At 43.8% G+C, this 15,491-nt stretch overlaps 1 protein-coding gene across 1 annotated transcript in view; it reads right to left on the bottom strand.

Moving 5' to 3' along the window:
• Positions 1–8,885, bottom strand: part of spire2 (spire-type actin nucleation factor 2) — a 28,918-nt gene extending 20,033 nt beyond the window's left edge. Inside the window, exons 1-2 of the mRNA XM_061245955.1 lie at positions 8,175–8,885; positions 1,134–1,177 (exon numbers count right to left, since the gene is read on the bottom strand). Of these exons, the coding sequence (XP_061101939.1) occupies positions 1,134–1,177; positions 8,175–8,481 (351 nt within the window). The 5' untranslated portion in view covers positions 8,482–8,885. The remainder of the gene's footprint in view (positions 1–1,133; positions 1,178–8,174) is intronic.
• Positions 8,886–15,491: the final 6,606 nt, after the last annotated feature.

Genomic DNA, 15,491 nt, shown 5'->3' with positions numbered 1-15,491 from the left:
CACTAGGGGACACCATGTTGACCTCATCCCCCAGTGCAAGGAACCTCAGAGTGGTGATAGACAACAAGCTTTCCCTCTCCGAGAACATTGTGGCAGTGACCTGGGCATGCAGATTCTTCCTCTACAACATCCGGACAATTCGTCCCTTCCTCACCACCTACAGGACCCAACTCCTAGTCCAAGCAACGGTACTCTTCTGCCTGGACTACTGTAACTCTCTTCTGCCTGGACTACTGCAACTCTCTGCTGACTGGACTACTGGCATCGCTGTCAGACCCACACAACTCATCCAGTCTGGTCTCCAATATCCACTACCTCAGCACACCTGGCACCTCCCTCCCATTACACCTGCACTTCCAGGTCACGACTGCGGTCCGTTCTGGCCCCACGGTGATGGAATGACCACCTCCAAACGCAGACTGAAGACGCACCTTTCTCCTCCCCTCCCTACCTCCCTGTAATTTTTAATTTAGCCATGTATGTTGGATGCTATATGCTGTCATTATTGCACTGTGTATAATTATTTTACTATTCTTAGTGTTCTTAGAATACTTATTCTACTATTTCTAGCTACCAAAACTGTTATTGTTACTTTTTGGTCAGTTCACCGGATTAATCTACAAGGGTTCAAGTTATCTATCAGATCTAGAGTTTTCAGAGCACTTGTCCCTGGCTATGATTTGCACTTTATTGTACGTTGTTCTGGATATTTAATTTGTATTTAAAATATTGTGTTTCGTGTTTACTCTGGTTCCCTTTGTCTAATATTACATTTTGTCTAAAGATCTGAAACCATTTACTGTGGAAAAATATGCAATAGAGGAAATCAGGAATGGGGGAAAATCCTTTTTCACTGCAATGTACTTTTGCAATACACTTGAACAACGAGTTTCATTCCATGAAATGTCAAGTTGTGCAAAGCAACATACAAAGAAGTGTGCAATAGGTTTGTGTGCTTCCTAGGTGTGGAGAGACACCATGAACGAACACCATGTCTCTGTTCTGAGTACACCGACGATGGTGTTCGGCAACATGTCCACTGGTTGTACTTCAAAAGGCTTGTTTGTTGTTTGGAGCATACTGCCTACTTACGCGGAGCACCAGCCTCTGCTTAATGGGTATTGGAAATTTACCTGACGTTCTGGGACAGGAAGTTGGGGTGGCCTTCTGTCATCATCTGGGGAAAAGAAGAAACAATGACCAATAGTTCAGCACAATGCAATGTCTGATGGGATACTGGAGGAGAGAACGCTAGCCTTTCCATGGCTGCCCTATCTGGGCCTGTGTGCTTCCATTTCCACCCTAAAAAAAAGTCGCACTGCGTCTCTGCTAGCAAACCAGCTCCTCGCCGAACGCGGTCCCCGTCAGCAGCCCCCGCTCATGCACCTCCACCTCCACCCTCAGCCCAGACGTCCGTAACCGCACCCTCAGAGAAATCCACTCGCTCATCGCTCCCTGCAGTTTTGAGACCCGAACCTTTTTACTGCAGCGAGCAAGCCTTGCGCAAACCGCTTTACTGCATCGATCCCATGCAGCACAATGGAGCGGACGCCGAGATTTCCTGCACATAATGGCTGCCCTCCAAACGGCTCCATTACTCCCTACTCCCCTCAGCGAGACCAGCAGTCTCGGGCGAGTGTTTAGCCGGTGGGTAATTGGCCCGCACGCTGAGCGTTGATGAGGCATCGACTGCCAGAGTTTTGAATGCAAGCCCCGCTTCGCTCGTATATAGTTCAAACAGTGACACGAAATAACAGCGTGCCAGAGGTAACATGAGGATCAGAGTGCAGCATCCAGTAATCACGACCCAAGATGCCGTTCCTAGATGGGAGAGGGGGGGGGGGGGGGTAGGGGCGGTCGGTATACAGGGTTTTATTCCAGTCAGCTAAACTGGCTGTAGACACTAATGTAGCTGCACTTTTAGATTTCTCTCCCTCCTATTATGTTCAGATTTTATGACCTGACAGTTGAAATAAACACAAGAATATTATAATGTTGACACACTACATGTCGCCTCCTTATTGTCTCCCAGATTACTCGCCTTTTATCCATAAATATGAAATATCTGTGAGAAACATCTCATGCTGAGGTACAGGTAGTGAAAGTTTGGCACCTGCATGGGAAAGTGCCACCAGAATCATATAGTTGTATATTTTCTTACATTTTATACAGTTACAGAGGGTCAAAATAACACTGCACAACACATTTGCATGCCAAGTTGGTACAGGACTTCACATAGCATTATCTTTTTGTTGAGATGTCTAATATGAAATGTTGCATTTTTTCCATTTAACCCCACCAAATTAGAAAAATTATGCAGTATCAATATAAAAAAGGGTCAACCCGTTTTAAAGAGATGAGTGGGATCAAATTGACCCCAAACATAATAGGAGGGTTAGACATGGTACACAGGAAGTCTTCAGCTGCCATTCAGGTGCTTATGAAGGAATTTAGCAGTAACGTCACATTACACACTGGAAATGACTGGGACAAGCAAATAACAGGAGAATCCAGAAATAAATCCCCGGCCCCTTTCAACAGCATCTGGGAAGGTATAAATAGTGAGTTTTGTGACCTGCAGTGTTTTAGCGATACGCTCCTGAGGCTGCCTGACCTCTGTTGCTGATGAATGAATCTTTAGTGCAGAGGTTAGCACAGTCATCTCTCCCCCTGAACACCAGAGTTTGAGGCTTGCAAGATGCCCGCTATAACATTATGAGTGGTTCTAACCAGCTTTAGCCCGCAATGTATGGTAGGTCAGTGTTTTAGATTTGGCTTGAATCGTAATCTCTGGTTATAGCCCCAGCTACAAAGGATTATATGCGACATTGGCTCAGGCGGTAAGAGCAGCAGTCGGAGGGTTGCCGGTTCGATCCCGCCCTGAGTGTGTCAAAGTGAAGTGTCCTTGAACAAGACACCTAACCTCCTAATTGCTCTTGACAAGCTGGTTGGTGCCTTGCATGGCAGCCAATTGCCGTTGGTGTGTCTGAATGGGTGAATGAGAAGCATCAATTGTACAGTGCTTATAAAGGCACTATATAAATGCCAACCATTTACTATCATGATCCAGAAGTAGCAACAGATTGGTTTATTAGTAAGGCACATCCTTGGAAGTTTAGCAGACATCGGAGTTAGGCTCACAACACCATACAATACTAAAACATCCAGTGAACCCACAGAAAAGACACGGCCCATCCACACCAATAACTATAGCTATAGCTATAACCATGTGAGCATCAACTACTGGAAGATAATATTCAGTAAACAGCCTCTGCCATTTGGCATGTGACGCCCTGGTTGGTTGGTTGGATTCTGATTGGCTGTCAATGCCTTATCGTTCATGCAGCTGGACAAAAGCACTCTGAGAGTGATCCCAATGCAATCGTTCATGACTATAGTTGCGGTGTGCCACTTGAGTTAGAAATTTTTTATAGCTATCGTTCTTAGTGTGGATGGGCCTCTATGCACACCTTTATAGTCTCTCTTTACATCCATTCCTTTATCTCGGTATGTGAGAGCAGAGAAGACTTCCGTCAATGTCTTTCTTTTTGATGAAAAGATACTGCTCACTGACAACTAGAGAATTCAAAGTTCAAAAGATAACAACCTACCAACTGCCTCAGAGTCCTAAACGCATTATCAGTCAACAGTGCTGACCTGAACTTATTATGCAGGGAACACCAGAGCGCAGGGGTTAAAGTTATAAATGGCCTTACGGCAGTGGAGTACCTGGGCTGGTTTAAGCTGTGATTTAGTAAACAATGCCGCACAGACAAAGCAGCGTGTCACACAATCACTGAACTGCAGCACTGTGTTACTGAAAGATGATCCGCTCTTCCTTTCAGGGCCAGACAAAAACAGAGCTGGGCTTGTGGACCAGCTCAGAACCTGCTGGACTGGTGGCAAAGTGCACAGACAGCGCTCTCGCTCTCGCTCTCTCTCACACCCCTGGAAAGAACCAAACTCTCTTTCAGTCCACCGTCCTGGTATTGGCTGGTATTTCAAGCCGTATTGTCCTGACAGGCACGGGACCATTTCCCCAAAGGCCTATCACACTTTACTTCCTTGAGACGGACTGCCGCTGTTGCCGTGGAAACTAAAAGCCTGGCGGGAGTGCAAAAGAGAGAGAGAAAGAGAGAGATAGATAGATAAAGAGAGAGAGAGGGAAGGGGTACACTGCTGTCTGTGTACACCTCAGTAATGCCACGTTGTCTCACCTTGAAGGTGTACTCATCCGCTGTGAGATTAAGTTTGACCTGACCATGAGCGCACTGCATCACAAACCATCTGTTTGGTGTCAGAGCAATGAACCCGGTGTGTACAATAGTACATCGATATCAACGTGTCTATTTAACAACAAAATGAGAAATCTCATTTGTCTGCCACATATCTTCGTCCCTAAGTTGAAGATTGTGCATTAAAATGCAACTCTTTAATACCAACGTTAGAGTGAGTGTGGTCACAGTATTGGTGTTCTTATGAGTCACTGTTGGCCAAGGTGAGCACTGTTGTGATATTGCTCTAGCAACATTAACAGGCTATGTCTTCATGGGATATAGGCATGTTATTTTCAGATTATTGAAAGGCACTACCCATTATTATCCTAGCAATAATAATAATAATCCATACATTATTATCCTTATTTTTGCTCACTTTGTGACATTAATGCTATGAATCCATGTTACTGTTGTTGTTGTTGTTGTTGTTGCCAAGTAAAATGACTGCATCTGGCCATGATGGCCAAAAACAAAAAACAAAACTTTCTAGCATTTTTAAAAATACTTTGTGGCTTTGAAGGCTACTTTGCTGAATTCAAAATATAGGCTCACATACACACACACTCGCACTTCCATATCTCTTCCCTGCTGAAATATGATACGGAGCCTGACCTTGTTATGATCACAGTGTCCATTGAAACAGGCTGACACAGAGGAATGCAGTCTAACAGAAAATGGAGTATCTGACCACAGCAATACAGGACAGGATGAGGCACACATTAATGTTCACAAGAAATGTAATAAATACAGATAAATATTTCCTTTGAGGAAAATAACTTATTTCTGTCTCTATAACAGTACACGGAAGAGGGACACACAGCTCAAAGGCAAAATATAACGTTTTGTCCAATACCATTATGAGCCCAATTAGTTATAAAGATTACGATTTTCATTATGCATAAGCCGAACAAGCCGCCAGAAATGTGCATTTTCAAAAAGGTGGCCATTGTTTGTTTAGACCCATTTGAGCTGCGTTTTAAACAAATTGATATTATTAATAAACAAGAAGATAGATAGCAACATTGCTGAATATACAGTAGAAAAAAATAGCAGGCCTAAATGTTCAAGGCTGTTTTACTTTAGAATACTTGAAATAATTAGGCTACATTTTACATAACTACCTACAGTATGCTGTACAACTTTTACATTCTACACGACAATGACCAGGCAGGCCAGTGCATAGAACGTGCAGCCAACGTTAGTAAGCGGTCACTCCTTGATAATGTTTCTGTTGAATGAGTGAGTAGTGCAGTAGATCTTCTTGCATTTACGCTACGACGTAACGGTGTAAAATGAACACGTTAGAAGAGACGCGAGAGCCGACATTTTGGTAGTTACTTAAATAAGGATCGTTTGCAAGCCTGTAACGTAATTAGATCGTCCTACATGTGTTGCATGGATCAGGTCTTTTTTTATATATTTTTTTTTATCACGTTCTCACTAGCGACTGCACAAATGTTCAGCTTTCATCTCGGTGTTTGTTTACGTATTCGCAGACGAAACCGAAAAGCGTAGTCTACAGCTCGTCCAATAAAGTTTGTTTCTGTTGTTATGGGTGTTGTGCTTTAGGCAAAAGAAAGATGAATGAGCTTATTTCACAGTCGTAGGCTACAGTAAAAAATATTAGGTAGATTTCATATTAGACATCTCAACTACCAAATTAATAGCATTAAAAGCGCTAATCTAATGAGGCTTAATGTATTCATTTATACATTTAATTAATTCAATTCGTATTGTTCTGGCTTTGTGCCACTTCGGTCGCTAGGCTACTGTGTAACCTAAGGGCTGCAAGGGCTTTCAAGAGTAGTCGTTCGACTAAATTGTGAAGGAAAAGTTATTAACCAAGAAGATGTACTGATGGCAATCAGTTGATACACAGCAAAATTATTCAAGTTTTCCCCCTGAGAGAAATTAAATTATTCTGATTTCCTCAGATGTTGTTTACTATACCTACCACACTCAATCACATTTTTATTTTTAAATGTCCCTGAGGCACAGCCTGAGTAACTACTAAATAATTGTGGCCACACATACTCACTATCGTATATAGCTCCAAATTGGGAAGGAAAATTGTGTTTGGAATTGGCCTCCAGGAGCCAATTAGGTCCAATAAAAATGTCCCCGATTTCACTGCCTCTGAACAAAAGTTGCTGTGAAAACTCTAATACTTCCAGTCAATTTTGGCGAGCACTCACTCCTGCATTTGAGCCAACTGGCAAATGGCACTGAACATACAGTGGATATCTTCCTTCTGATCACAAGACAATGCCTTCAGCCACCTATAGCAGACAGAATTGTAACTATTTTCAAAGGTGGCCTTAAACTTCAAACGGCATTTGAAGAAGCAGGTCCAGTCGGGGACACCCACGTTGTGTTTACTGTAGCCTCAGTGTTTTGCCTCCTCCCTTACACAGAAGCCGTATGAGTCATGGTGATATTATTAGTTATAGTATAATCATCATTGGAAACATTATTTGTTCGTTTTGTGGTTATAATAGCAGCAACAATGTTTATTAGTGTTATGGTAACATTTCAAGAAAACAAATGCAGCATGTACACTCAGCATAATATATTTTTTAAATGTAGTGCCTAATATGGTCTTGTGAACAGTGCTAGGTTTGTTGTATTCATGGGAAGATGAGAAGAGGCAAATAAAGGAAGAGTAATATGCAGGTGTGGACATTCATCTTTAAACTGAGTTAATATTTGTTCACAAATATCCCCCAAGGCAGGACACAATCTAGATGTAGATGTTCCGTTTCAGTTTGAGTTAATGCTATTTCACGGGATGGGGGGGGTTTGAGTTTAATGGACTGCCCTGAAAATTTTGAAGACAGACGCCAGACACCGTCTTCCTAGAGGGGGCCCATCACCCAGCTTATCAGGAAGGATGAGGCCAAAAATGAACACGAGCAACATTAAACCAGGGCTGCATGACAATGAGGCGCCCCAGGAACACACAGATGCCAAAGGAATACACAGTCTTTGTATTCGGAGTATATATGTGTACAGAATATATATGTGTTAGCAACACATTAGTGTCATACTGCCTTTCAACAAGCATGTCTGTCAAGAAACTGAAATCAAAAGTAAATACAATAATATGTAATAACTGCAGGGCGCAGATGTAACCATTAAATTTAACACCAACGATTATTTGCAACATTAAAAATGAGACAATATTTGTAGGCATGTAAGCCTACCGCAAATATGACATTATGTTGTAAATATGCACATTACACATTGTTGACAAACGTGCCAATTCAAGGTGACGTGCTAATTGGCTCAATCCACGGGGAAAAGCAGAACTACTGTATGCCTTCTTGCCGGTGGTGTGTTTGTGTGAAGATCATTTACAGAATTCATTACCGTATCGCATAACCGCAAGCCTGCGTGATAACATAAACACTGCCATTGAAGGCCTGCGAGAGCGCACTGGCTGCCAACAACAATTCCAACTTCCTCTAAACTGTTCCGGGTCCGCAGTCCATGGCGTTGGTATTTTTATTGACACGCAGAAAATGTTTCAAACCTGTGGTGCACTGGGATTGGCCAACTGTGCCGTTATCGGTTTTTATTTTATCTGAGAGACGGGGCAGCCGTTAGTGCAAGAAAAACTGCCTGTTTCCTGTCAAGCTCGCGCCCAGCTGCCAGTGACAACTGCGCTGTATGAATAATTGATCATTTACCGGCATATTCCAAGGCAATTTATCCACGGGGAGTCCGAAGTGAGACCAACTGTTAAAAATGAATCAGCATATTTAACAACGTCGTAGCCTATACAGTAATGTATATAGCACAACAATGCACCGAATGCAATAAAGTTTTCCCTCGGCTTTTCCTGTAAGGTCGAAGCGATACACTTGTCGAAAAAAATGTAAACGAAGGGGCTCCTACCATTGCCTGTGCTTGGCTCTTTCTGCAAGGACACCGTCCCATCTCTGCACAAGAGGATAGAGGACGGATCCTTCACTCGGGAGAGTCCTCTGGTCTCCGCCGCCAAGAGCGGCGCGCTCAGCCCGCTGCAGCATTGGTAGCACACCGCCCACGCCTGCTCTTCGTTAATGGGCTGCTCGTAGGATTTCAGCACTTCTTCTAAAGACAGCTCCCTGGGGTCGGACAAGTCCCGAACCTCGGCCCGGTCCGGCGGGGCTGACACCCGGGAGTCCCCGTCAGTGGCTCTGCTGTTTGCTGATCTGGCCATGATTGCATATGTATCCCCATTCTTCACGGGGACCGCTCCGGAGTCATGGTCTGCGCTCTCCCATCTACTTCACCGTTTCACAGCGAGCCGCCGCCACTGCCGCAGCTGCGAGTTTCCATAACAGCGAATGGAAGTGATCTTTGATCCGCAGGAATGTCAATCAGACGCAGCCGGTACAAAGGAGGCGGGCGTGAAGAGACAGACCCTGACGCGGCGCGGGCAATTCCTTCTGGCCGGGGGTAGAGGGCAAACTTGCATACGCAATAGCTGCAGAAACGTCCTGCGGCGAAACGGAGGGAAACACACGGAGAACGCTAGCAGGCAGCGCTGCGCGCTTGTGCGTGTGTTTTATGAGAGCAAAGTGTTGTGTGTGAATCTGACTGCGTGCGGTCTTCTTCGGCGCAGCCTCGGCTCCGCCCCTGTCTTGAGCCGGAGAGCCCACGCCTACGTATTAAAATGACGGACTTGCTATAAGTTAAACGTATATTTGGGAGAGTAACGACATTCACTCTAACCACAACTTTCTCCATCAGTCCCACTCCCAACCCCACAAAATCAGCAAATGCCCCCACTTATAAATATTTTATAGTAAATAAAGACTTTAACAGAGATGTTCAGCGTTATAAATTCCCACCGTAAAGAACACTCGCTGCGTAAACGTCAGATAGTGACAGGTGTATGTGATCTGATCTGATGGTGGAAGAGAAGCGCAGAAGCGCGGACGTGACAGCGTGACGCATAGGACCACCAGTTCCAGCGCGAGCGCGATCAGCAAGCAACGGCTGGGGGGGGCGCGGGGGGGCTTATGGGATGACCAAGAAGGTTTATGGATCTTATTATCTGTAGCCTAGGTCTAAACCTCCTTTGGGATAAAGAAAATAAATGTGTTCACACATTTCGGTTGAAGAGACTCCCACTATGGTCGGGCTTGGGAACTGAATTCTACCGAAGTTAAATACATTTCCTTTCTCCATCGGCATTCCTTGTGCAGGTGAAATAAACCAGAATGACAGAATAATCAGATTCCAATAATATCGCCCCAGCTTGATTAAGGAATCTCTGTATATTGGCATAAATATATACAGACGTCACATCATCTGAAATAAATCATTTTCATTTCAGCTAGAACTTTTTAACCAAATCCCATGGCCAGCTGCAATACACTTACCTATTTTATATTCTATTGCTTGAAAGCATTTGCAAATCAAGGTTTCATTATATTATGGTTGTCTATAAATTACATACTAATTAGTGCAAATAAAATGATCACATCACCACAGATGTGTAATCCAGACAAAAATCTTGGACTCACAGTGCAAGCATTCTCATCAAATAAGGTATGAAAAATACTTGTGACTGAGGTGCTCAGTTAGTTTCATTGGACAAATTTATGAAGAACATAAATTCTGAACATTGCATTGTGATGGATGGCACAATAAGGTTAATTCCATTGTGGATCTTGATTGTAAGCATACCTTTAGGTACATAAAATGCACCCCTAGCCAGCAATACATGATTCATTTGTACCTTTTTCGCTCATAAAAAGGACTTATTACTACCTAAATAGAACATTTGTGCACTTTAAGGATACATTTGGGAAATTTGGGGAAAAAACAATAATGAATCACCTTTATTTCAATAGTGGTACTACTGGCATGTAATTATAAAAAAGAAAGAAAATAAGTAAACTTCATAAGCATTTTATAAGACTAATGCTGATATAAACTTGCCAAAATATTAATTCCTTATAAAAATTCCTTATAAAATTCATTCCTCTGTAAAGAGGGCACATTCATTTCTAAGAATCTAACATAATATACATAACATATGGCACGACATTGGCTCAGGCGATAAGAGCGGCCGTCTGGCAGTCGGAGGGTTGCCAGTTCAATCCCATCCTGGGTGTGTTGAAGTGTCCCTGAGCAAGACTTCTAACCCCTAAATGCTCCAGAAGAGCTGGTCGGCACCTTGCATGGCAGCCAATTGCCATTGGTGTGTGTGTGTGTGTGTGTGTGTGTGTGTGTGTGTGTGAATGGGAAGCCTTAATTGTACAGTCCTTTGGATAAAGCCAAATGGTAAATCCATCCATCCATCCATTATCTTAACCCGCTTATCCTGAATAGGGTCGCGGGGGGGCTGGAGCCTATCCCAGCATACATTGGGCGAAAGGCAGGAATACACCCTGGACAGGTCGCCAGTCCATTGCAGGGCACACACACCATTCACTCACACACTCATACCGATGGGCAATTTAGACTCTCCAATCAGCCTAACGTGCATGTCTTTGGACTGTGGGAGGAAACCGGAGTACCCAGAGGAAACCCACACAAACACGGGGAGAACATGCAAACTCCGCACAGAGAGGCCCCGGCCGACGGGGATTCGAACCCAGGACCTCCTTGCTGTGAGGCGGCTACCCACTGCACCATCCGTGCCGCCTCAATGGTAAATGCCAACCATTTATCATAACCAATGTGTAAGCACCCTTTTACAATAACTTCTATTTTCATACTCTGCAAAACAGTGCCTCCATTTGGTGGGAGGAGTTGCCTGCATACACACACCTGTTCATGCCACACAGAATGGTCTCTTTTGATGATAAATGGTAAATTATTAGTGCCATTATTCAAACCGCTGTACAATTTATGCTTCTCATTCACCTCATTCACACACACACACACACACACACTCACACACACCAACGGCAATTGGCTGCCATGCAACCAGCTTGTCAGGAGCAATTGGGAGTCAGGTGTGTTGCTCAGGGCCCCTTTTCACACCCAGGGCAAGATTGAACCGGTAACCCTCCGACTGCCCTTAGCTCCTGAGCCAATGTCGATAAATACAGAGGTAGTGTAGAAAAAAGGGAAACCAACAGTACAAGTGTGCCAACAGGGTCCTGGTTGTGATGTGGGCTTACTGGATGTTTTTTTCTGGCATAGTTAAAAAGCTAGTTTGCCTCCAATAGTTATTTTATGGTAAATAATGGTCACTTTGGCCCGATGTTCCATTCTTACAGAAAGCGGTGTCTTTAAATATGACAATTCTCTTTTTCACAGAGCATGAGTAAATAGATGCCTAGTGGTTTCAGAATCAGAGTGACATATTGGCATAGCACATAGTACCAGGACGACAAAATGGGAGTCGCCTCTGACCCAGTAGTGCAAATAGTTTGAGGAGCATGACACTGGCATCATCACAATCAGAGCCCAAACTAGAATGACCCAGGAGACAGATTTCCATCAACAAAGCCTGAATTGATTGTCCGTCTTGTGGGAGAGCTCTGCTGAATATTCTTCTTGCACAATTATGCTTGTGGGCACTATGTGTTGGTGAATACAGGCTGTAATACAATTGTTTACACTGGAAATAAACCTTCCCTGGCTAACTTCTCTTAAATGTATTTTCAAGGTATTCCCACTTGTTTAATCGTTCTTGTGATGGGAAAAGCAGAAAGAGGCATGGCAAAAAATCCCAAGCTTTCCAAAAAAGGCTTCAAGGCTTATCTCCCTTTTGTTCTCTGGGTATCAGTCTCCCAATGGCAACAAGACTTAGAAATATTGCAATATAGTGTGTGCGTTTCTATCGATGTACATTGCAGACCCTGTGATATGATTGACTGGCTCCCAACTCATGTTATCTGCCAGAGCAGACACTCCTTCTTAAATCCTGAAAACATACGACTCTGGTAAACCAAGTTATTATTTTTTTACATTACATTACATTACATTATTGGCATTTGGCAGACGCTCTTATCCAGAGCGACGTACAACAAAGTGCATACCCATAACCAGGGATAAGTTCGCTGAAAGACCCTAGAGGTAAGTACAATTTCAACTGCTACCTGTACAACAAAGAAAAGGACAAGGGCCTTTTTTTTCCTTTTTTTATTTATTTATTTATTTTTGAACAAACAAACAAACAAACAGAGCAAAAGTCACCAAAGTTAACTATCCAAACACTGCTTACCTAGCCAACTAAAAGTACCGATACACAAAGCAAGTCACAGAGACAACAATTAAGGTTCACAGGGAGGTAGGGAGGGATGGGGAGAGGTGCTGCTTGAAGAGGTGTGTCTTCAGCTTGCGCTTGAAGGTGGGGAGAGATTCTATAGTTCTGACCTCAACGGGGAGTTCGTTCCACCACCGTGGAGCCAGAACAGACAGTAGTCGTGAGCGTGAGGTGGAGGTTCTGAGAGGGGGAGGTGCCAAGCGGCCTGTGGAGGCTGAACGAAGAGGTCTGGCAGGGGTGTAGGGTCTGATGATTTTTTGCAGATAAGCTGGGGAAGACCCTTTAACTGCTTGGAAGGCTAGCACCAATGTTTTGAATTTGATGCGAGCCATGACAGGCAGCCAGTGGAGGGAAGTAAGCAGGGGGGTGACATGTGAGTATTTGGGAAGGTTGAAGACCAGACGAGCTGCTGCATTCTGGATGAGTTGGAGGGGTCTGATGGCGGATGCTGGGAGGCCAGCCAAGAGGGAATTGCAGTAGTCCAGGCGGGACAGAACCATCGCTTGGACCAGGAGCTGGGTCGAGTAGGGGGTGAGAAAGGGGCGGATTCTCCGTATGTTGTATAGGAAGAACCTGCAAGACCGGGTCACCGCCGCAATGTTCTCGGAAAGGGACAGTCTGCTGTCCATCACCACGCCGAGGTTCCTTGCACTGGGTGACGGCGTGAGTGTGGTATCCCCGAGAGAAATGGAGAGATCCAGATGGGGAGAGGTATTAGCAGGGATGAATATCATTTCAGTCTTGCCTGGGTTGAGCTTTAGATGGTGGTTGTCCATCCAGCTCTGGATGTCTCTCAGGCAAGCAGAGATACGGGCTGAAACCTGCGTATCAGACGGCGGGAACGAGACGAAGAGTTGGGTATCGTCCGCATAGCAGTGGTAGGATAGCCCATGTGCAGTGATCACAGGGCCAAGGGAGCGAGTGTAGAGAGAAAAAAGAAGTGGGCCAAGGACAGAGCCCTGGGGAACCCCTGTGGCGAGGGGCCGAGGTGTCGATACCGAACCAGCCCAGGCAACCTGGAAGGAGCGACCAGAGAGGTAGGACTCAATCCAGTCCAGGGCTGTGCCACAGATGCCCGTTGCTGACAGGGCAGACAGGAGGATGGAGTGATCCACAGTGTCGAAGGCAGCAGAGAGATCTAGAAGAATGAGGATAGAGGAGAGGGAGGCTGCTCGTGCGGCATGAAGTGACTCACTGACGGAGAGGAGCGCAGTCTCTGTCGAGTGGCCCGATCTGAAGCCAGACTGATGGGGGTCTAGCAGGTTGTTGTTAGAAAAGAAGGAAGAAAGTTGAGTAGAAGCGGCTCGTTCTATAGTTTTAGAAAGGAAAGGAAGAAGAGATACCGGGCGGTAGTTCTGGATGATGGAGGGATCCAGGGTAGGCTTTTTTAGCAGCGGAGTGATGTGGGCCCTCTTGGAGGATGCCGGAAAACAGCCGGAAGACAGGGAGGAGTTGACAAGGGAGGTGACAAATGGGAGAATGTCAGGTGTGATAGTTTGGAGAAGAGAAGAGGGGATAGGGTCAAGGGCACAGGTTGTAGGGCGGTGGCAGAGCAGGAGTTGGGAAACATCAGAGTCCGTAAGGGGGGAGAAAGTGGAAAAATTATTTCTGATTTTGACCTGTTTATGTAATGTTGAAGGTTAGTGGTTGATGTGTGTTCATTGATTATGTATGCTATATGATAAAACATAACCATTTACTCATTTACTTTGTTATAGTTTACTATTTGCTTATGTATTAACCATTTACCAATCAGATGTAGAATTACGTAGGCTATTAATAAAATACGTATTGAGTATAAAAAGACAGGGACCAAAAAATTTTCTCTGCTCAAGAGTTGCACAGGTAAAACTAGCTAAGTGGCTGTAATCAGAATTAACAACAATTATAGGAAAGTATATTACTCAGCTGAAGGCTGAATCATTTTAGATTTTATAAATACTTTATTGTACTAGTTCACACTGCTGCGGCTGTGTTGTTCTGACAGGAATTAAAAATGACAGACAGACATGGTTTTACAAGTAAGGTGTTGCTTAATGTCTCTGTGTTTACCACGTCAGCAGTGACCTCTTAAATCCCCAGGATTAGCCCTCAAAGAGGGTCAGAGAAGCCCAACTCATTTCTACTAAACTATCTATTCATGTCAAGTGAGGCTGGTGTGCACCTTTTTATTTGTATTAGATATATGCTTTGGAGGACTGTATATATTTCTGAAGACTTGATTTCTCAACAGTTGACTGGGCCCCACATGTCCCTGAAGTCTTGGAGCAGCTCTCTGTCTGTATACACAAATATAGCCTAGCCTAAATCTTCAGGGTAAGTGGATGAGCTGCAAGAAACCTATAATTTGTAAAACACACACCTGACACATGCTGAGAAGAAATACCTGCCATTTTGGGTATAGTTGAACCAGTTAACAAATGTGACACATTAAATAATAATGTATAATCTTAACAGTATACAGTGGCCTCCAGAATTATTGGCACCCTTAATAAAAAAGGCTGCATATAATAAACAACCTTGACAATGACAGAAAATATATTTTCTGTTCAAACATACAGGAAAATATATACTTTTATTTCAATACATTTACTCTCATGTTTCAATGGTTTTATAGAGTAATCTAATTTATTCTGAAAACTATAGGTTCCCCTAACAATTATTGTAAATAAAATAATAAAGGTGAAATTGGCAATACAATTTTACTTTATGTGTAGCACTGTACGTGTAATTATAAAAAGGTGTAAGACATATGGAATGGTTGCAGGAAAAGGATACAAGTGCATATTATCCCCATGGACAGTAAGGTGAGGGAGGCAATAAGTAACCCAAGGATCACTGTTTAAGAATTGGAGAGATTGGTTGAGTCTTGGGGTATACTTGATAATAAAACTCGATAATATTTCTTACAAAACTGGTCAGATTTGACCCTAAGACAATAGAAGGGTTAAACAATGTATCCCTGTGCCACAATAAAGTTGGCAGGAGTTTTTAATTAA

This window comes from Conger conger, chromosome 6, assembly GCF_963514075.1.
Source record: "Conger conger chromosome 6, fConCon1.1, whole genome shotgun sequence".
Classification (NCBI taxonomy): domain Eukaryota; kingdom Metazoa; phylum Chordata; class Actinopteri; order Anguilliformes; family Congridae; genus Conger; species Conger conger.
This window is presented reverse-complemented; position numbering and strand designations above follow the sequence as displayed.